Here is a 22,392-nt window from a genome sequence, read left to right as displayed (position 1 = left end):
GGGTACAGCCGCGTTGCCTGGGACAATCCCGTAGAATGGAGAGTTCGTCGGGGTGAGCATATCCGTAACGTCTAGGCCCATCTTCCTCAAAGTCTTGGCGAAGAGTACGTTGAGATCACTACCGCTATCGATGAGGACCTTGGTGAGTAGAGAACCTGCGACTACTGGATCCAGGACGAGAAGATAGCGTCCTTGATCTGACAAATTAGTCCACTGATCTTTCCTTGAGAAAGTGACTAGCACCTCAAACCACTTAAGGAGGAGTGTTTTAGTCGAGGAAGCTTTAAGCTGGCCTTAAGCTCTCTCTCTCTACTTCTTTGTGCTGCTCTGTTCTCATGTTAGAATTTATCTTTTAGAAGAGATATGCTTCTATGCAAAAGAAAGAAACTTCTATTCGTGAAAGCTCTATTTTGTTGCTCAGGACCTTTTTTACTTAAACTATAGTTATGGTTTTATTAGATACATGTACTTAACTTTGTAACGATTATTTTGACTGTGTTTTATTAACATGAGTTTTCTTTCAATCCTTGAAATTCTTATTTATAACTTATGTTTTAATGTTTGATAATAAATTAATGATGCTGTATACTATAGTTACACAGGGTGTGCTTTTATACCGATGTAGAAGCATTGTTCTTTATCTCTTCTAGAAATTCATTGTTCTTGAATTTTGAAGTTCATAAGCTAATCTGGTATAGTTTATTTTTGTTTTTACTGTGATATGCAGATGTACACCACTTTAATATCATTTGTATCTTGACAAATATTATGTTGTATTTTGCAGACTAAGAGTTTACCGAGTGTTCTTGATATGAATGACGTGTAATGCATGTGTCCGAGGCACCTCCTTCATCGAAAAGTGTCGGTGTTTTTTTTAGTGTTTTGCACTTCGCTAAATAACTATGTGCGGCCATGTTCAAATTAAAAATCACAAAACTTGTAGAATTGCATCCTATGCAGCATGTTAGCAGTGTATTTTTTTTATTTGTACCATAGTTGGGAAAAAACTTTATATTTTGTTGGGAAACTTGTATCTTTTTTGTTTGTACAAAATTTTACCTCTAACTATTTTATTGGCATAATTTTATTGTAGTTTGCAATATAGGTGCAATTTTTCATTATGCAAATTTGTCCTTGAATCCATTGTTGTTATCAGAAATCAGTTTTATGTTCTATGTGGTACGTCTGAAATTCGTGTAAAAATGGTACGACTTGAATGTCGTGTGCCTGTGAAATCTGTGTGCGAAATGGAACAACAAAATATTATGTCTTGTACATGCACTATGTGTGAAATGGGATGTTAACAATCATCAGTCAGTGAGCTTGTAAAGAAAACAAGCTACATCTATATACCTACACAAGTATAAAAATATCTGTGATTCTTTTGAGGCACCTTTTCCTTTCAGAAATTTTATTTTCACACACAGTTTTGTTATCCCCCCACAAAACAATCCTATATGTGCTTTTTTTTTTGCATCCCTGATGCTGATGTACATGTGTTTTTCTTTTTTTTTCAACACGAAAATCCAGGAGGAAACGGATCACACAAGAAAAATAACACAGCAGACACAAACACCAGAGATGGCGAAGCAGAGCAAACCCACCTGTGCCCTCACCTGTTGTCGATCGGTACCCTGCTGCAGACACAAACCCCAACAACAGAGATGGCCCCCTCTTGTTCTGTCACCTTAATGCACAAATTTTTATGAAGCCCCGTTTCGAACTGGGCTGGCAACAATAGCCAGACCCCCAAAAAAAAAACCGCGGGAAAGGAACGGATGCTGCTGGAGCAGCTCGCCTAGTCCGACCTCATAACGGGCGCGCAAAATGGTTTTCACATACCCGGTTGCAAAAAAACACCCGCTGCCTTATATGTTACTAGCCGCTGGATCTATTATCAGCGGCATACACAAATCTCAATGAAAGCGTTAAACTTTTGTAAATCCTCTTCTTTTTTCTGGGCTGAGCCCTTTTATTGTCTTTGTCGTCACTTCGGCTTGTCTCCTCTTGAGCCGCTGGCCATAGCCCAGCCCCTCTATCTTCCCCTCCTCTTTCACTGCCAGGTGAACCGCACCTGTCGGTCAAACTGTTAATTGGGTTGGAACCCAAACTGTAACCCCACCAACCTATTCTCACAAATATATAAATTTAACCCACTCCAAATCAAACTTCCACCTTCACACACCATACCACCTCAAACTTTTCAGTGCATAAGTTATACAAACTGCTTGCCAAATATGGTTACAACCCAATAAGAACCCATTAGATAGCTACTAGTAGTCAAACAAGTTGCAAAGACCTATGTTACATATATATACTGTTCACGCTTGTGCTTGGTACCCTTTGGAACACCATTTGGGAGGAGTTGGCTTCAATCTCAAGGGAAGGAAACAGTGGTGCAGCTGGAGGTGTCATCAACCTGACAATAAACTGTTCCTTTTAGAAGCAATTCCATCCTATGCAAGAATACGGTTGAGGGTACAGGCTCGAGTTTAATCGGAGGTGTCATCAACCTGACAATAAACTGTTCCTTTTAGAAGCAATTCCATCCTATGCAAGAATACGGTTGAGGGTACAGGCTCGAGTTTAATCCTATCGTATCAGCCCTAAGAACAAAACCAAACTGGTTGCTCCCTGCTGTCACTAAATCTTGGACTGCTAACTGCTTGAGGAAAACACCAGCAAATTTTCCCACTTCTTAGTTTAATTCATCAACCTTTATCCATTGTCATAGTGACGTGTCACAAACACACTATTGTACTGCATAAAGAATAACAGGCTGTAGTTAGATGTTCTCACAAACAGAGCTTGAAATCAAAAGGATACAAGCACTGACATGGGTAATGAATAACACAAATCCTAGGTGTAAGTACAAGACTCAATTTTCTTCGCTACTAGGATTATCTAAATTCAATATAACTTGAATGAAGTCTGTGCTCATGTTCTAAGAGCACACCTAGCAAGCTATCAAATTAGAGTGGCCAAAACAAGGTACTAATTGGTAAATAGCAGGGCAGCTGATACAAGAGACAGGGTTTCTTTTAGTATCTATATTATACAAACTTATTTACAGTCAATTAGCCAGAACTGGGGTGAGATGAGTAAAGAGAAAGGCGTATGGTGTCCTCACCATTAACTGGTCGAGCATGTGGCCAGCGTTTCCAGCTACAGAAGCAGCAGCAACCCATAGTACATTCCAGAAATCAGCAAGACATCAAAGATAGTTCACTTCATCTAGTTCCAAGACATCAAAAATTAACATGGTAATACTTCAAAGAAATAAGGTTTTCTGTGATTCTCAACTGGTTTGATATATACTCTAGCTGTAGTACAAAAAGGAAAAATACAAAAGTTAAAGCATTTAAAAGAGAAACCTCTATGCAACAGCATCCAAGAACCAAGAGTTAAAGAGACCTGTGGTATTCTTCAAGAATTCAGTTCCAGAACATCTTGTGGCCTGCTCCAACACAACAGATACTATAAAATCTCAGAGTTCTGGACATCATTTGCAAACAACAAATAAATCGTCCGAGACCCAACCTCCAGTGGATACTGCTAGCATAAACAAACCTGAGAGATGTCGAAGTCCATTTCACTAGTCTGATGGAGTGACAAAGGTGACCATTTCACTAGTCTGATCTTCACTAATTTGTTGACCTGCAATATAATGAGCATATAGTAAGTAAATGAACATGGAAATATGCACACATGCCAAAACAGAATGAGGGTATACCTTCATTGTCTGCATCTTTTTCCTTGAATACCAGTCTTTCCCACACACAAGGGCTTCTAACATCTCTGGAGTTAGTGAGCTTCTTGACTCCCCAAGAATCCTACCTCCAAGACTAAAGGCTGATTCGGAAGAAACGGTACTAAGAGGAATGGTGAGGAAATCACGTGCCATAACTGATAAGATCGGGAACTTCTCAGCATGTGCCTTCCACCAAGCCAAAATGTCAAAGTTTTCAATGTCTTCCACACAATCTTCTTCAAAGTAGATGTCAAATTCAGATTTTGGTGGACGAGTCTTTCTCCGACTTGACTTGAAGTTTGCAAATTCTGATCCTAGCTGCCTTTTCGCAAGCACCGGTGAGCCCACACAAATGCTGCCCTCACTTGAATATGTAACAGAGTATGCATTAACTCTCCTCAAGCGTTGCTCATACTCCAGGAAGTATTTTTTCATCCAAACTAGAGCAGCATCAACACTTGAATCAATCTGATCTATATTGCTACAAATCTTCTGGTAGAAGAACTCTGCATATTCTGCTTTTCCCCTCGGATCTAACATTGTTGCAATAACAATTCCAAGGTTGACATCATAATCCTTTTTATTTCTGCGAGGAATAGGCTGGTTTGACTCATCAAAATCTCTACCCCAATACTTTTCAAACTTGATCCTCATGGCTGCAGCCAGGTCTTGTAGTGCCACACTTGTCTGCCAAGAAGGGTTATCCAAGGCATCCCAAATTGAAACAATTAAAGGCAAGAACATGTATGAAGTTGGTTTCCTATGAGCCGATATTGCTTTTGTAGCCTCTTCAAAAGTTTTAAGAAACTTACAGATTGAATCAGTTGTGCTCCATTCTTGTTCATTTGGAGGAATTTCTGCATGTTTATTTGCATAGCTATTTAGGACGGTCTTGTACTTGATTGCTTCTGCAACCATCTTGAAGGTGGTATTCCAACGGTTGGGTATGTCAAGAGCAATACCACATTTTGTTGGAAGACCATTCACCACTGCAATTTCATTAAAAGCTTGCATTCTTGAGGGCGAAGAGACAATGTGCTTCAAGAGCTCCCGAATCTTTTTTATCCCCTCATGAATAATTTTCATCCCATCTTGAACCAAAATATTCAGGATATGCGCACAACATCTCACATGCAAATGTGCACCCTCAAGCATCAACTCATACTTGTGAGTATCTACCAACAGGTCACATGCAGTGTTGTTGTTACTAGCATTGTCCACTGTGAGAGTAAACAATTTGTTCCGTATGCCCCACTCAGTCAAGCAGCTGCAAGTGCTTCTTCGATAGCAAACTCTGAGTGTGGATATTTGACCTCTTTGAAACTTATTATCTTCTTCTTGATCTTGAAGTCAGGAGTGATATAGTGAGCTGTTACAACCATGTAGCCTAAATTTTGGATTGATGTCCACAAATCCGATGTCAAGCACACATGGGAGTCTAGGCTTTCAAGTTCATTCTGAATATCTTGCTTCATTCTCTGGTACTTCTTTAGACAATCATTGCGAACAGTTTGTCGTCCCACAACACTTAGAGTTGGCTGCATGGACTGAACCCATGGTTCGAAGTATGGATCCTCAAACTTGTTAAATGGGATTTCAGCATGTATGACAAACTCTATCATACGCTCACGACTAAACTGAGGGTCAAACACAAAGTTCTCTATGGGCTTCTTTAAGGTTGCTATGAATCTGTTCCTCTCGGCTTCCCCAATTGCATGACAATATTGAGAAAGGTGGGTTCTAAGGCTACTAGTTCCAGATTTGGTGCTTAACTGCATTCGACAATACTTGCAAACAGCTCTAAAAATTTATCCACTTCCACAAGATTCTGCTCAAAATGTTCCCACACCTTGGACCTTTTTGCACGTGTTTGAGTTGAATTAGAGTCATCAGAGCTTTCCGATGTGTTAAGAGACATGTTGAAGAATCCCTAACAATTTTATGGCTTATCAGAACTTATTAGAGAAATGATTAGTTGCAGATTTGAGTACTGATTATACTAACAAGAATTAAAACAAACACATATGCAGGTTTCTAGAAGCCATGTTCAGAGGTTTGGTTATATGTTCGAGAAGAAGAGATTTGATTATAAATCAATTCACCAGTAAATTGCCACCTAAAGCAAGAATATACCTACAGCAGCATATAGAAATGTCAATAGATTGTCTGCCCAACCATGCATATAAGCACAAATGCATATTAACTTGAGCCATTTTTATGTTACAATCATCGACACGAATGCAAAAGAATGTACACATATAGGTAAGCTATATGTAAAAGGCAGATATTTACTTGCAGGGACGAAATAAATTGCAGGCGCTTGCTCGTGTGCACCTCAGACGAAATCTAGGAAGTGTCGCAATCCAGCGCGGTTCTGCATCCAATAGAGTAAAACATTAAGCATGCTAATAAAACATATTGCCATGTAACGTTTAACATATAAGAGTTCTGCATCCAATAGGATTATTGCCTATAGGAGGATATTGGTGGAAATACAAAGGATGAGATCTAGCAGCCGTTAGAACTGAAATTAAGCATATAAGAGTAAGGTCCATCAAATGTTATTCCATTCAATTCTAAAGTATACCTGTCAGTTCAAATGGTAACTGGAAAGTGACAACTGCATGAACAGATAAATCAGCAGAAAAGCGTTTTTATCATTTCATAGATACAGCCAAATAGCCAAACTATATTCTCAAAAGAAGATCCATAGATAGAACAATTACTGTTGACACCAAGAAATGTTAGAAAAGGTATCTACATTCTACACTTTCAAATCAAAGGTCCCGGGTCCTTTATCCCCTCTCATGCGTGGTCGAGAAAAAATATACAAGATTTCAATATGGAAGCATTGCCTTTGCACAGACGAAATGATTGCTCCGTTGATTCAGCAATCAGGAAACCTCAGAATCAGGAAGATTATTACCTTTCACGACATGATTGCTCCATTGATTCAGCAAACCTCTTGAATTCCGCTTGGACCTCAAACGAAATCTTCAGGCCCCAGCTCGTGTGCACCTCCAGATGGCAGTGCAAGAACCAGACCCCTGGGTTGTCCGCCCTGAACCGGATCGCCGTCCACCCACCGGCGGGCACGCCGACGGTGTTCCTCTCCGGCGGGTCGACGAGGTTGTACTTGGCGGGGTCCTTGGCCAGGTCGAAGTTGCCGACGCCCCTGCCGACGACGACGACGCCCCTGCCAGGTCCTTGGCCGGGATCTCGGGATGGGAAGGGAGGGAGGCGAGACGGAGGTGGTGGCGGCGGGATCTCGGGATGGGCAGGGAGGGAGGCGAGGCGGAGGTGGCGGCGGCGGGATTTCGGGACGGGGAGGGAGGCGAGGCAAGGCAGAGGTGGCGGCGGCGGGATCTCGGGAGAGGGAGGCCGGAGGCGGTCAGGCGGAGGTGGAGGTGGAGGCCGGCGGATCCTTTAGCAGTTGGAACCCACGGTTTCGACCCATTAGAACTCCAATAATAACTATCCCTCACCACACCACACCAAACTGCTAGGGAGGTGGAGCCCAAACCAAGTGAATTTGTTAGTAGTGTTGGCCCATTAGCACCCAAGGGAAGCCCAAAGTAAAATCCAAACTGTTAAAGTTATTTCAGCCCAAACCATTTGCAGGGTTACTGTCGGGCGTCTCCCAACCGGGAGACGACTGTCCCCCTAGTCGCCTCCGCGTCTGCGGTGACCAGTTGACCACATCCAACCATTCCACACCACTTCCAGGAAACTTCGTTTCTCCGGATCAGCCTCCGCATCTTTCCCTCGCCCTTCTGTTCTTCCGCGCCAGTTTCTCCATGCACCAGATCGCCGTCCAGGACTCCCAGGTACAGATTGTAAATTTGTAATGCATATGGAGCCTCAAGCTTTCAACTGTGCAATTATACTTTGGCTCCAGCCTCCAAAGGAAGCTTAGAATTCTGATTTTTCCTCTTTATTTCCCCCTTTTCGATATGTGCATCTCTATACTAGAATGCTCCAAAGATCGATTGGAAGGAAGCCCATCAGGTCGAAGTATTTACTTTTAAGGAGCTCGTAAAGGCCACCAACAACTTTGCTCCTGACAAAAAGATCGGTGAAGGCGCGTTCGGCTCGGTGTACATGGGATGGCTTCCTGACGGTCGAGAGGTAGCCATCAAGCGGAGAGAGCACGGCTCAATTCAAGGGATAGAAGAGTTCCAGGCAGAGGTGACCATCCTCCACTCAGTTAGCCACAAGCATATCGTCCGTCTCTTTGGATCCTGTGTCCCGCAGGAGAAGCGCCAGCTTCTTCCGAAGTTCTGGAAAAAGCAGAACGAGAAGCAGGGAGATCTGTTGGTCGTCTATGAGTTTCTTGAGAACCGCTCGCTCGACATCCACCTGCACGGCCAGCCATCGCCGTCGCCGGTGACGGCGTCCTGGAAGATGCGCATCGAGATACTGCTTGGCGTGTCCCGGGCCATCGAGTACCTGCAATCTTACGCCGAGCTGCCGGTGATCCACCGCGACGTCAAGTTGTCCAATATCCTTCTCGATGCGAGCTGGGCGCCGCGCTTGACGGACTTCGGTTTGGCACTCACATGGGAAGGCCCGGACCATACGGAGACTGTCTGCGGCACCTATGGATACATAGCCCCGGAGTACGCTCTTAGAGGCGATCTGAACCTGACGAGCGACGTCTACAGTTTTGGTGTTGTGATGCTGGAGGTATTGACGGGGAAGACATCAAGACATTTGTTAGAAGAAGAAAGGGAGAAGGAGATACGCGCCTATGAGGAAGAGAAGAAGAGAGAAGTACGGGAGTTGGAGGAGGAGAGAGAAGAGTGGGAGGAAGAGCAGCAGAAGAGAGACGAATGGAAGGAAACAGAGGAGGGAGACGAGTGTGAGGAAGAGGACACGACAGAAGAACGGGATGAGGAGACTGAGGAGAGGGCAAAGCAGGACAACTTTGCTCGCTACAACAGCTACACCTTGGTGGAGTTGGCCGTGCCACTGATTGAGGCGGGTGAGCTGTGGAAGGTGCTGGACAGGCGCCCGGCAGTGAAGCCAACGCCGAGACAGCTGGAGGCGGCGGAACTGGTGGCGCAGGAGGCAGTGCGCTGCGTGCGGCTGCAGTGGGAGGCCCGGCCGTCCATTTCGGAAGTCGTGGCCACCCTCGAGACGGCGCTAGAGCTGGCCCGTTGCGATGGCTAGTCTGGTTCGGGAGTCGGTGAATGTATCTCTCATGTAGAATGATCCATCATGATTAACGCTGTTGCTTTGTTCCCTCCTGCGCGCTTACACAATTAGGCATATCAATGTATCATGGTGAGATGGTGATGAAAATTGAAACTTTAATGGTAGCTTGACATTTGTATTCTTTGAAATAGCATGTACAACAAAGCATAGTTCCTATACTGCAAGAATGTCTATGGAATCTCAAAACTGAAACTTTAGTAGTAGTTTGACACTGTATTCTTGGTTGAGTTAACTATGCATGCCATGACTCCGAGCCCTCCACTAAAATTCTAGCTTGCTAGTAAAATGAGATTGAATTACAGTAAACAGGTGCTTCATAATTGTTATAGCAAGATAAAGGGGAAGACATCAAAGTACTAGTAGGTTGCTGAGCTTATATTTTTTTATACAACTAGGATCATGCCCGTGCGTTGCTAAATTTCATCAAGCATCATCGTGTGAAATATTTACTTCTATAAAAAAAAGGAATACAAGGCATTTGTTTTTCCTACACATATGTATTATGTTTCTGGAAGGTGTCAGCTAATTACAACACTACATTTCAATTAAGGCATAATTAAAATGTCAAATGCCCCAATGTGAAACGAAAGATCACTTTGCAAATAACATAAGCACTTTGCACTTGGATGTTCTTTATCTCAACTTGCAAAAGGAATAATCATATGATCAATTCCCAAAAAAAATATGACAATAAATAATATATACTATTTCTCCCTTTTAGACTCAATAGGTCGGTGCCTGTGTGTTGTCACATGAGTTGAATTTTTTCAACACAATAAGAGCACTCATTCAGCAAGTCAAGTGCAATTGCAAGCTTCACGTTGGGAGCCCATGAAAACCCATCTTCAGCTCGGTTCATTATACCTATCATATCTGCTAGTTGAGCACACACCTGAAATATCCAAATAGAAAAAAAGGCACAATATTCAATTTGACAAGAATAGTACCAATTTGACCTCAAGTTTCTATTTGCCTACACATCGCTCAAGGGCTTGAGGGATATGGGTACCCCATGGGTCCCTAACGACCAGGATAATGGTCGAACCTGACAAGTGGACCCGCTCGACCAGGGTTAGCGGGCCAAAGACACGAAGATACTTGGAGTACAAGACAAGGCAGCCAGACAGTTCAAATCTGCCCGGATATTTTGGGACACGTATTGTAGTTCAACTCAGATTACCTTTCATGCAACTACCAAGTAGATAAGATTCAAACCAACTTGTAAATCCTAGGTTGTCAGCCTTTATAAGGCAGCCAAGGATGCCTTTCGAGGGCATCAGATCAATCTCGAGCAATACGATCTAGCATACAGGACGTAGGGTATTACTCTTCGGAGGCTCGAACCTGTCTAAAACCCTCATGTCCGTTGTGTTCTCGTGATCACTTTCGAGTTCTTGGTTTCACAATCGCCTCCACCTACAAATCAACCACTTGGGTAACCCCCTGGTGGACTGCTGGGCTTATAAATCTAACACAAAGGTTTCTTCCAGATCCTCAATCAAGTCGTTGGGATTTCTGGTCTTTGCGACCACGTCATGCACGTATGCCTCTACGTTGCGATGTAGTTATTTCTTGAAGAACTCCTAGATGGCTCGTTGGTATGTGGCGCCTGCATTCTTCAACCAGAAGGACATTGTAGTATAGAAGAAAGCTCCATACGGGGTGATGAACGCGGTCTTGATCTGGTCTTCTTCCTTGAGAGCTATTTGGTGATACCCCGAGTAGCAATCAAGGAAACAGAGTAGAGCACATCCAACCATCGAGTCGATGACTTGATCAATCCTAGGGAGCCTAAAGGGTCCTTTGGACAGTGCTTGTTGAGGTCCGTGTAGTTGACACACATCCTTCACTCGTTGTTGTTCTTCTTTCATACCAAGACAGGATTAGCCAGCCACTCTGGATGATAGACATCTTTTATGAATCCAGCTACAAGTAGTTTGGCCAACTATTTTTTGATTGCATCTCTTCTGTCTTGGGCGTATTGTCGTAGTCATTGTCGCTTGGATATAGCTTTGGAATCCATATTTAGTGAGTGCTCGATCAACTCCCTGGACACCCCCGGCATATCAGATGGCTTCCATGCAAAGATATCTCCGTTGGCCTGGAAGAAGCTGATGAGCGCGTGTTCCTATTTGGGATCTAGCCCTGAGCCAATTAGGGTTGTCTTGGAGCTGTCGCCAATCTCGAGGTCGATGGCTTTAATATCAACTTCACTTGTCGGCTTGACCTTGGTTGCCTCCGACTGCTTCTCTGGGATGTCGTGTTCAGTCGGAGACAATTTTTTGGAGGCAGCGAAGACTTGCATCATGGAATTTGGCACTTGAATAGTCGCTGCCAACTCCACGGCTTCTGTGTTGCACTCGAAGGATCTTTTCAAGTCTCCGCATAGGGAGAGTACTCCCTTGGGTCCCGGCATTTTGAGTACTAGGTACACGTAATGTGGGATGGCCATGAACTTAGCCAGAGCAGGTCTTCCGAGGATAGCGTGATATGAAGTTTCGAAATCAGATACCTTAAATCGGATGTACTCTGTCCGGTAGTGTTCCTTGGTCCCGAAGGTAACTGGCAAAACCACCTGACCAAGGGGTACAGCCGCGTTGCCTGGGACAATCCCGTAGAATGGACAGTTCGTCGGGGTGAGCATATCCGTAACGTCTAGGCCCATCTTCCTCAAAGTCTTAGCAAAGAGTACGTTGAGATCACTACCGCCATCGATCAGGACCTTGGTGAGTAGAGAACCTGCGACTACTGGATCCAGAACGAGAAGGTAGCGTCCTTGATCTGAGAAATTAGTCAACTGATCTTTCCTTTTCTCAAGTGTTTTCTCAGTCAACTGATCTTTCCTTGAGAAAGTGACTGGCACCTCAGATCACTTAAGGAGTGTTTTAGTCGAGGAAGCTTTAAGCTGGCCTTAAGCTCTCTCTCTCTCTACTTCTTTGTGCTGCTCTGTTCTCGTGTTAGCATTTATCTTTTAGAAGAGATATGCTTCTATGCAAAAGAAAGAAACTTCTATTCGTGAAAGCTCTATTTTGTTGCTCAGGACCTTTTTTACTTAAACTATAGTTATGGTTTTATTAGATACATGTACTTAACTTTGTAACGATTATTTTGACTGTGATTTATTAACATGAGTTTTCTTTCAATCCTTGAAATTCTTATTTATAACTTATGTTTTAATGTTTGATAATAAATTAATGATGCCGTATACTATAGTTACACAGGGTGTGCTTTTATTACCGATGTAGCATTGTTCTTTATCTCTTCTAGAAATTCATTGTTCTTGAAATTTCAAGTTCATAAGCTAATCTGGTATAGTTTATTTTTGTTTTTACTGTGATATGCAGATGTACAAAACTTTAATATCATTTGTATCTTGACAAATATTATGTTGTATTTTGCAGACTAAGAGTTTACCAAGTGTTCTTGATATGAGTGACGTGTAATGCATGTTTTCGAGGCACCTCCTTCATCGAAAAGTGCCGGTGTTTTTTTAGTGTTTTGCACTTCGCTAAATAACTATGTGCGGTCATGTTCAAATTAAAAATCACAAAACTTGTAGAATTGCATCCTATGCAGCATGTTAGCAGTGTATTTTTTTTATTTGTACCATAGTTGGGAAAAAACTTTATATTTTGTAGGGAAACTTGTATCTTTTTGTTTGTACAAAATTTTACCTCTAACTTTTTTATTGGCATAATTTTATTGTAGTTTGCAATATAGGTGCAATTTTTCATTATGCAAATTTGTCCTTGAATCCATTGTTGTTATCAGAAATCAGTTTTATGTTCTATGTGGTACGTCTGAAATTCGTGTAAAAATGGTACGAATTGAATGTCGTGTGCCTGTGAAATCTGTGTGCGAAATGGAACAACAAAATATTATGTCTTGTACATGCACTATGTGTGAAATGGGATGTTAACAATCATCAGTCAGTGAGCTTGTAAAGAAAACAAGCTACATGTATATACCTGCACAAGTATAAAAATATCTGTGATTCTTTTGAGGCACTTTTTTCTTTCAGAAATTTTATTTTCACACACAGTTTTGTTATCCCCACACAAAACAATCCTATATGTGCTTTTTTTTTTGCATCCCTGATGCTGATGTACATGTGTTTTCTTTTTTTTCAACACGAAAATCTAGGAGGAAATGGATCACACAGGAAAAATAACACAGCAGACACAAACACCAGAGATGGCGAAGCAGAGCAAACCCACCTGTGCCATCACCTGTTGTCGATCGGTACCCAGCTGCAGACACAAACCCCAACAACAGAGATGGCCCCCTCTTGTTCTGTCACCTTAATGCACAAATTTTTATGAAGCCCCGTTTCGAACTGGGCTGGCAACAATAGCCTCCCCCCCCCCCCCCCCCCCCCCCCCCCCCCACACCCAAAAAAAATAAACCGCGGGGATGGAACGGATGCTGCTGGAGCAGCTCGCCTAGTCCGACCTCATAACTGCCTCTATCTTCCCCTCCTCTTTCACTGCCAGGTGAACCCCACCTGTCGGGGGTCTCCCAACCGGGAGACGACTGTCCCCTAGTCGCCTCCGCCGCTCCGCGTCTGCGGTGACCAGTTGACCACATCCAACCATTCCACACCACTTCCAGGAAACTTCGTTTCTCCGGATCAGCCTCCGCATTTTTCCCTCGCCCTTCTGTTCTTCCGCGCCAGTTTGGTAGCAACTAGCAACCAAACCATCCTGACAAGTTGCGAGACTGCCACTGCGAGAGAGATGTGGACGGTGCTGGGGCAGGCGGCGACGGTGGCGCAGCTGGTCGGGGCGGACGTCGGCGGCCTCATCTCCATGATAATCCAGGCAGCAGTGACGGCTCAGCAGAACAAGAAAGAGTGCGAGCAGCTCGCCCGCCGCGTCTTCACGGTCGGCGAGCTGCTGCAGCACCTGCAGGACCCGGAGGTGCTGCGGCGGCCCGAGATCCGGCGGCCGCTGGCCGGGCTCGACGACGCGCTCCGGGAGGCGCACAAGCTCGTGATGGCATGCCAGGACAAGAGCGCTGTGTACCGGTTGGTGCTGAGCGGAAGGCAGGCTGAGAGGTTCAGGGATGTTCAGAGCAGGATCGACTCCTACCTCCTCCTCTTCCCCGTTATCAGCCACATAGACATCACTCGTCGTCTCGATCGAATATACAACATCCTGGTTCCAAACGACGCGGCCGGGCCATCATCTACGCCTGCTTTCTCCATGCACCAGATCGCCGTCCAAGACTCCCAGGTACAGATTGTAAATTTGTAATGCATATGGAGCCTCAAGCTTTCAACTGTGCAATTATACTTTGGCTCCAGCCTCCAAAGGAAGCTTAGAATTCTGATTTTTCCTCTTTATTTCCCCCTTTTCGATATGTGCATCTCTATACTAGAATGCTCCAAAGATCGATTGGAAGGAAGCCCATCAGGTCGAAGTATTTACTTTTAAGGAGCTCGTAAAGGCCACCAACAACTTTGCTCCTGACAAAAAGATCGGTGAAGGCGGGTTCGGCTCGGTGTACATGGGATGGCTTCCTGACGGTCGAGAGGTAGCCATCAAGCGGAGAGAGCACGGCTCAGATCAAGGGATAGAAGAGTTCCAGGCAGAGGTGACCATCCTCCACTCAGTTAGCCACAAGCACATCGTCCGTCTCTTTGGATCCTGTGTCCCGCAGAAGTTCCCTGTGAATATCTGGAAAAAGCAGGACGAGAAGCAGGGAGATCTGTCGGTCGTCTATGAGTTTCTTGAGAACCGCTCGCTCGACATCCACCTGCACGGCCAGCCGTCGCCGTCGCCGGTGACGGCGTCCTGGAAGATGCGTATCGAGATACTGCTTGGGGTGTCCCGGGCCATCGAGTACCTGCAATCTTACGCAGAGCGGCCGGTGATCCACCGCGACGTCAAGCCGTCCAATATCCTTCTCGATGCGAGCTGGGCGCCGCGCTTGACGGACTTCGGTTTGGCACTCACATGGGAAGGCCCGGACCATATGGAGTGTGTCCGCGGCACCTATGGATACGCGGCCCCGGAGTACATTTGTACAGGCGCTCTTAACCTGACGAGCGACGTCTACAGTTTCGGTGTTGTGATGCTGCAGCTGTTGACGGGGAAGAGATCAGCATGTTTCAATGAATTAGTAAAATGGGAGGAGGGGGCAAAGAAGGACCACTTTGCTCGCTACACCTTGGTGGAGTTGGAGAGGGAAAAGCAGGACAACTTTGCTAGCTACGGCTTGGTGGACTTGACCGTGCCACTGATTGAGGCGGGTGAGCTGTGGAAGGTGCTGGACAGGCGCCCGGCAGTGAAGCCAACGCCGAGACAGCTGGAGGCGGCGGAACTGGTGGCGCAGGCGGCAGTGCGCTGCGTGCGGCTGCAGTGGGAGGCCCGGCCGTCCATTTCGGAAGTCGTGGCCACCCTCGAGACGGCGCTTGAGCTGGCCCGTTGCGATGGCTAGTCTGGTTCGGGAGTCGGTGAATGTATCTCTCATGTAGAATGATCCATCATGATTAACGCTGTTGCTTTGTTCCCTCCTGCGCGCTTACACAATTAGACATATCAATATATCATGGTGAGATGGTGATGAAAATTGAAACTTTAATGGTAGCTTGACATTTGTATTCTTTGAAATAGCATCTACAACCAAGCATAGTTCCTATACTGCAAGAATATAGAATTTAACTATGAGTGTAACACATAAGACTGAAAAAGAAAAACAAGTACTGAGAATATAGAGTCCAGTTAGCAAACTACTTGTTGAAGTTCTATAACCTGCCATGCCTTGGAGTAATCAAAATCATATATGTCAGCATTATTGAGACACTAAAATTTGTCCGTTGAAAGCTTTCTCAAATGGAAAATGCTTTACTGACCGAATTCATTATTGAAACAAATTCAGATCTCAAAGCCCTCGAGCAGTAAAATTGATCATAACTTGGCCATGTAATCGGCATTGGTCACATCAAATAGTCAAACCAAGTAGTAGGCATTGCCACATCGAGTATTCTCCATCTCAAGTAGGAGTTGACAAAAGCACCAGAGGAAAATATATATCTGCCAATGTGACGTAACACTGGTGTAAAATGCATCCTATGTAGACCAGTCAAATCATCCTATGCATCACATTGTTTGGAACACTCTAGTATAGTAAGACAAAGGGGAAGACATCAAAGTATTAGTACGTTGCTGAGCTTATATTTTTTATACAATAATAACTGAAGACATGCATGAACATTTCAGTTATCCAGCAGCAGTTCTTTTGTCCTAATTGGCTAGTTTTGCTAGTAATTTGGACTGACTTATTGGTAATTTCAATTGAAGTGTCATATTGCACCAGCCATCCAGTTAACACAATAGGATTAATATATATCAGGTAAAATGCTGCACACAATTTATGGGCAGCCGAAAAGTATCAATGCTCAGATAGAAACCTGATACAAACCATGCAGCATAAGTCCACTGGTAAGTGGTAACTGGACCTCATTACCTGCACCGCTATGAGGGTGCTTTTGCAAGTCTTCAATTCTTCCTTAGGGATGCGATTTGATGCCATGATAAGCCCCTTCTTTGATCACATTCACATATTGTGAGCACGCAGTTGTAACTGAAACTAGAGTTCACAACAAGTTCAATCTACTGCTACTTAGATTAAATAAACGGGTTGCATGAGTAAATAGGAAAAAAAGTAAAGTACTAGCATTTATGTGGCTACTACGATATTGCCTAATACTCCCTCCATCCCAAATTACTATTCATTTTGGCATTTCAAGATACATAGCTTTTGATATGCACCTAGGCAATCTAGAAAAGCCAAAACGAACAGAAATTTGGGACGGAGGGAGTATTAACTAATCTCCAGGCACTAACATTGGAAACCATGTGGACCAACAAATATGCCAAATCCTCATTTCATAGAAGCATATAAGACATAAAACAGGTAGCAAGATTCAGTTTGTGTGATAAGTCAAATAATTGCACAAGGCCTAATAAAGGAATTGTCTCCTGCCGATTTGAGTAATAAATTCACAAGGCCTGATTTGAGACATACATCAACAATGCACACTCAGGATAACTTAAACTAATAGAGCTTACGGCTCCTTATAGAGTAGTTACTCCTTCCCGCTAAAAAAAGTATCATTGAAAGGCCATCATTGGGTATAGTCAGCAAGTAAACTTATATCATGAAGTAAGACTAACTAGGACCATCAGAGTATTGCAAAGGTATGACATCCAACATCTGCATCAGAAACCAGTTAAACTTTTCTTCTTGTTTGCAGTTAACTATATCTTAGAGCAGATGAGTAAAAAAATATCCAAAAATGTGACTAGAATAGCTTAGACATGTGAGTCGTGACCCAACGATTTAAGCTGCACAATGCAATCGGATAAGGACAGATTATTCCTAGTTTTTCTTGGGGTTTTTTGTATAGGTTTTGCCCATAAAAACCTGTTCTGTAACTTTGGGTTTCTTTAAACCCTTTTCTTCTTAATATCGGATAAGAACGCCAGCTAATGATCCAGTGCACAATGAACCCGATTAGCCAGTTTAGTAAATGGTGCAAGGGTATTTCCTTTGAAAGAGGAAACTAAAGCACAGAACTTTGTAGAATGCACAATGAAGCACTGTGGAGATGGTGTTTTATAACATGTGGTGCAGCCTACAACAATCCTAGTTTCAATGGTATTACAATGTATTTCTAAAAGAAAAACACATGATCATTGCTGAATTGCATATAAATATATATATCATAAACTAAGTAATATTTCAAGTACATAAAAGTGATGCTTGAGTTTATATTTAAGTTAGGGCGGGTGGCAGTGTGGCACATACTGACAAATGCATTGAATTGGAATGGGATGGCTGAGGAGACCAAGTGGAACATAATTCAGTATCTTGTGATTCACAGCAAACATTTGTGAAAGAATTGCAATTGTGGCACACAAAAAAAGGGTAACCCCATCAGGCCGTAAAAGATGCCATAATCACGCACCACTAAAATGTAAGCCACATATAAGCTCAAAGCCAAAGTCTGAATTATCCATTATGTCCAATTCAGCATCCTCAAACTCTTTGAGCCAGCTTTATCACATCTCTTTGCAATTTCTCTATCAAAAAGAAGATGTCATGGTTTCAAAAATAAATGCAGTTGCAGTGACATGTATAATGAACAAACTTACATATTGAGATTGAGAAGTAGCTCAAACGCTACCACCATTGTTTCTCACGTTTGCAAAGAATTCTAGCCTGCATCTACCGTTTAAAAGCAGCATTATGAGTAGTATTATCCCCATTGACTTGATACGAATGTGGCTATTTGAATGGCGTTACTTTTCTAATGAAATACTGCCCAATAAGGGAATTTCACCTTTAGAGCTACATGGCAATGGGGCAAATATCTTCCTGCCAGAGAGGTTATAAGCATATTCTTTCTTGCTTCTTTTTGTGCCTGCAGAATAAATGTCATTAGAAACTAAATTACTTGGAAGCCTACAGTGAACTCAGACATTAAGGAATTACTTCAATTGCACATTTGAAGAAGTATGTTACATACCCAAAAGTCTATGTTGGTTTAAATTGAATGAAGGTCATGTATAGGACAGTTAAGCAATTGACAGCTTAATAGTAACGCATGGCAATGCAAAAATCAATGGCAGCTCCAACTGGCAATGCAATCAGCCAACAAGAAAAATATTAACAGGCCAAGGTACCAAGAGACATACCAGCTTTTTCCACTTCACGCTTCTTTGCAGCTTCTCTTCTTTGTTGCCAAGTTAGAGCAAGGTGCTCTACATTTGCAAAATAATAGGCAAAAAGATCATCAGTGCTTTGCAAGTGATCAAGCAACATTGTGATACCAAACAAAAATAGTACAACAACAAACATTTGGTGAAATTTAAGGTATCTTATACATAGTCCAACTTTGGTCAATGATATTGGTAAATCATTTGTCACTTTCCGGTTCCATCAACAGTACTTTCTGTGCATTACAAACATGCATGACCTCACGTTTCACACAGCTTGACAGGAATACAAGTATGACCTCACCTTTCACACAGATGTCAGCTGTCTTACCAATCTATACCATTACAAAACTAGTGAGCATAGAAGGACAGGAAATGATTAAAACATGTTAACAGAAGAAAACTTGTTATAACAAATTATCATAACAGACGAGGGAAAAGAATGTGAGTCCTCCCTGTGTTCAGGATAAGAACATTTTATGACCCACCACTAGGAGGCTCAGTAAATACATGGGAGTACAGTGCAATATTACTGGCCAGAGTTCATGCAACGGGACAAAGTACTCTTGAAAAATTTCATCTGAATGCTATCAATTAGCTAGAGCATCAACATGTGCAAGTAAGGGGAATCATAAGCCAAGCACTGGCACTTGCTGGGGGTTTAAACATACATGAATTAGCAGAACGGGTAAATATAGTAACCAACGTTCACCTGACCGCATTTACATTTCCACAAACAGGTAGCGCGCACATACTGAATAACAGCGAAGGAAATTAAATCCGCGACAGCAGGCATGGGTCAGCCAGCACAGAGGGGATGAGGAGGGATACCGAGCGCCGCCGACCGTTCAGGGAGTGGCTATGTGCGCCGCCGGCGTGGCAAGGCTCCGCACCGCATCCCTGTGGAGGCGCCGCGCGAACAGATCGAGCACTTGTCACGGCGCCGTAGCACCCGGCCGTCTGGCCCCGTCGTAATAAATGTGACTTATATTCAAACAGATAAAAACCTAACAGATCCCTTTACAAAAGAGCTATCACGGAATGTGATAGAATGTGCATCGAGGGAGATGGGTATGAGACCTATTTGAGTTGCCGGTAATCTAACCTGTGTGATCGGAGATCCCGTGAATTAGGATTTGGGAAAAAATAAGCTATCAGTTGACTAAGGAGAGTAATTATTAAACCCTCTCTATGTGAAGATGCAATACTTTCAAATGCTGTAAGGAAGGTTAGCAATATGCTTTAATGTGCTTCTATTGGCTTGATTAAGCGAAGATGCTACCCTATAGAGCATTCTTGAAAAAACACACCTATATGAGCCTGACTATAGAATGTCGCAAACCTCATGAAGAGACCAAAGAGTATGATGAATATGCTCCACCCGCAGGGTAGGCTACTGGCAGCCAGGTACTAGTTCCGACTTTGAGTGAAACTTGTCCACACAAAACTTGCAATTCAAGGCTTAGTCCATTGTTCAAGTTGTGGATGAATGTAGCTTGAAACTCTAGGCGAGAATTCAACTTAACAGTCCTTGCTGAAACAAAGATATATAAACAACAATGAGAAACAAGTAAAATCTCTGATGGACATATGAAATCTGGTGGGGGATTGATGAAATAATGGGCTTGGCCTAAAGAAATTCCAAATAAATCTCAAAGGCCCATGTGGGCATGAACAAGTGGTTGGAGTGGTGCAAACCTTTAGTCCCACATTGCTAATGGAGGAGCAGGATGACCAACATAAATATGGAGGTTGTCTCCATTCTTCCAAGCTATGTGTGTGGGGAGAGAAGTAAAACTCCACACGCACGTGCACGCTCACCATGCCACGCCTCGCCTCGCCGGGCTGACGGGCGCGGGTGCGTGACACCTGCATGAATGGTCCACCGAAATTCGGCCTCCAGCCTTGTGGTGGCGCGGTTTCCTTTTGCCATTTTATTTTTTAGTTATTTGGCCTTTAAGTCAGCAAGATATATGCAAGCCTAATTGGTTTAGATCACGATCGCGATATGAGATCGTGCCTATTGGCCTCTACCGAAAACACATCTAATCGAGCTAGGGTTTTTGCCTCTTCTCACTGCTGTGCCGCCACTCTAGTCTACTCCATCCCGAGCACCAGCGTGCACCGGCGAACGGGAGAGTAGGTCTCCGGAACCACTCGCTCTTGTGATCCTGCACCGGGAGAGGGTGAATAATATTTTTGGGAAGCGCTCTGTGCGACTGCTCAAGGTATTCAACACAGCTCGCCTTTCGTCCAAGTCTGACATTGTAGCGGACCATCGTCTTCAACGTCGTCTGCTGCGCTCCGCCCGCAACACCGTCATCGTTCTGTCAGCACCACTTGACATCACGGCTGTACTCGCTAAGTACGTACGCCATGATCTGATCTGTTATTTCAGCATGTTTTCTGAGAACATGAAGTTGTGCTTGTTGTTGCTGTTGGCGCTAGAAATCGGTCCAGCGGCCGACACACGACCCGGGAGAATCTGCTTAGCTCCTGTTCGGGTGAATGCCCTGGTGCGGTTCGCGCGGCGTGCCAGCCAATCTGACCTGTTGATTGGCAAGGAAGAACACGTGTCAAATTCGGTAACTACGATCGGCTAAGTTTCCGATCGAGAGGACAAATCGGCAGATCAGCCGATTTACTGTAGTAAAGTAACCGGCTACGAGAGAGCGCGATCCTTATAGCCTTGTAGACAGAAAAATACTAAAACAATCGGTACAAAGCTTATGAAAATAACACTAGGAAAAGATCTAATCGGCAACGAACGGATCTAACAACAGAAGGTAATAAAAGCCGATACTACCGATTCCTAGCGGGATAACTGGTGATAAAAGCTAGAAAAACAGGTAAAAAACCTATGAATCTAGTTGATATCGATAACTGGTGAATAAATCTAAACGAAACGACAGCGATACGCCGGAAGTTAAAGCTTAGACGTTACTCGATAAGCGGAACTTACAGAATCGGCCGGAGATCAAGATGATGCAGCCCTGCCAACCCGCACGAACTCGTGAGAAGAAAAAACGATGGCGAAGTCGCCTGCTTGAAAGTAGTATGAAGAATAAAGTAACTTGTTGTATTGATTGATTGTTGTCTTACAGATTTACAAAGGTAGCTATTTATAGCCCCGTACAAATAATCTTTCTTAACCGAGTAGGACTCTATCTCTAATTCAAACAGAAAACAAATATCTACAAGCACAATCCGTGTTAAACTAACTACCCCACGCTTCGTGGGCTGAACTCCACCTTATCTTTCCACCTAACCAGGCCCATATAGGCCTACTTTAGTCTTCCTTCCTGGTCGGGCGATTTCTTATCAGCAAAGGGCTGCCGATTGGGAACCTGAAGCGAAGCAAAAGCCACTTGACCGATTCCACACTGTAGCACCTTTTGACCGATTCCCAACTGTATTCTTTCGATTTCTTCCCTCTTTGACGCCGATTCTACTGATGACGAAATCTGACGTCAACACATGCCCCCCAGTTTCGGAGTAAAATATAATCTTTTATTTCGAAATTCTTCATAACTTCTCCTCCGAAACGGCCGCAGTGAAAATATCCTTCCGTTTCGCGGTCTCCCGGCTGATCATTGCAATTTTTTTGAAACGGGCGCCCACGACGGCCACTACCCCGAAAACTTGACGCGCCGGCGCGGTGAAAATCCCTTTTTTACCCTTCTTTCAGGCACCCTATAA

At 43.7% G+C, this 22,392-nt stretch overlaps 3 protein-coding genes and 1 long non-coding RNA gene across 4 annotated transcripts; 2 read left to right on the top strand and 2 right to left on the bottom strand.

The window, feature by feature from the left end:
* Positions 1-2,176: 2,176 nt before the first annotated feature.
* LOC117866595 (zinc finger BED domain-containing protein RICESLEEPER 2-like) lies at positions 2,177-7,393 on the bottom strand. The gene is made up of 7 exons (XM_034750841.2): positions 6,678-7,393; positions 6,044-6,125; positions 3,734-5,681; positions 3,571-3,657; positions 3,375-3,457; positions 3,131-3,234; positions 2,177-2,760 (listed from the first exon to the last, which is right to left on the bottom strand). The coding sequence occupies exons 3-5, from the start codon at positions 4,904-4,906 to the stop codon at positions 3,377-3,379; spliced, it is 1,341 nt and encodes a 446-aa protein (XP_034606732.1). The 5' UTR covers positions 4,907-5,681; positions 6,044-6,125; positions 6,678-7,393; the 3' UTR covers positions 2,177-2,760; positions 3,131-3,234; positions 3,375-3,376.
* Positions 7,394-7,409: 16 nt separating this feature from the next.
* LOC117866597 (probable serine/threonine-protein kinase PBL7) lies at positions 7,410-9,096 on the top strand. The gene is made up of 2 exons (XM_034750844.2): positions 7,410-7,578; positions 7,724-9,096. Exons 1-2 carry the CDS (start codon positions 7,549-7,551, stop codon positions 8,921-8,923), a joined length of 1,230 nt encoding a protein of 409 aa, XP_034606735.1. The 5' UTR covers positions 7,410-7,548; the 3' UTR covers positions 8,924-9,096.
* A 4,450-nt stretch (positions 9,097-13,546) lies between these two features.
* On the top strand, positions 13,547-15,482 carry LOC117866270 (receptor-like cytoplasmic kinase 176). The gene is made up of 2 exons (XM_034750436.2): positions 13,547-14,202; positions 14,348-15,482. The coding sequence occupies exons 1-2, from the start codon at positions 13,705-13,707 to the stop codon at positions 15,407-15,409; spliced, it is 1,560 nt and encodes a 519-aa protein (XP_034606327.1). The 5' UTR covers positions 13,547-13,704; the 3' UTR covers positions 15,410-15,482.
* Positions 15,483-15,732: 250 nt separating this feature from the next.
* LOC117866271 (uncharacterized) lies at positions 15,733-19,944 on the bottom strand. Its single transcript, XR_011898884.1, has 3 exons — positions 19,525-19,944; positions 18,673-18,738; positions 15,733-18,398 (listed from the first exon to the last, which is right to left on the bottom strand). It is a non-coding gene; the product is annotated as an uncharacterized lncRNA (long non-coding RNA).
* Positions 19,945-22,392: the final 2,448 nt, after the last annotated feature.

Source organism: Setaria viridis, chromosome 8, assembly GCF_005286985.2.
Source record: "Setaria viridis chromosome 8, Setaria_viridis_v4.0, whole genome shotgun sequence".
Lineage (NCBI taxonomy): Eukaryota > Viridiplantae > Streptophyta > Magnoliopsida > Poales > Poaceae > Setaria > Setaria viridis.
Note: the sequence above shows the minus strand (reverse complement) of the source record. Positions and strands in the feature narration are given on the sequence as shown.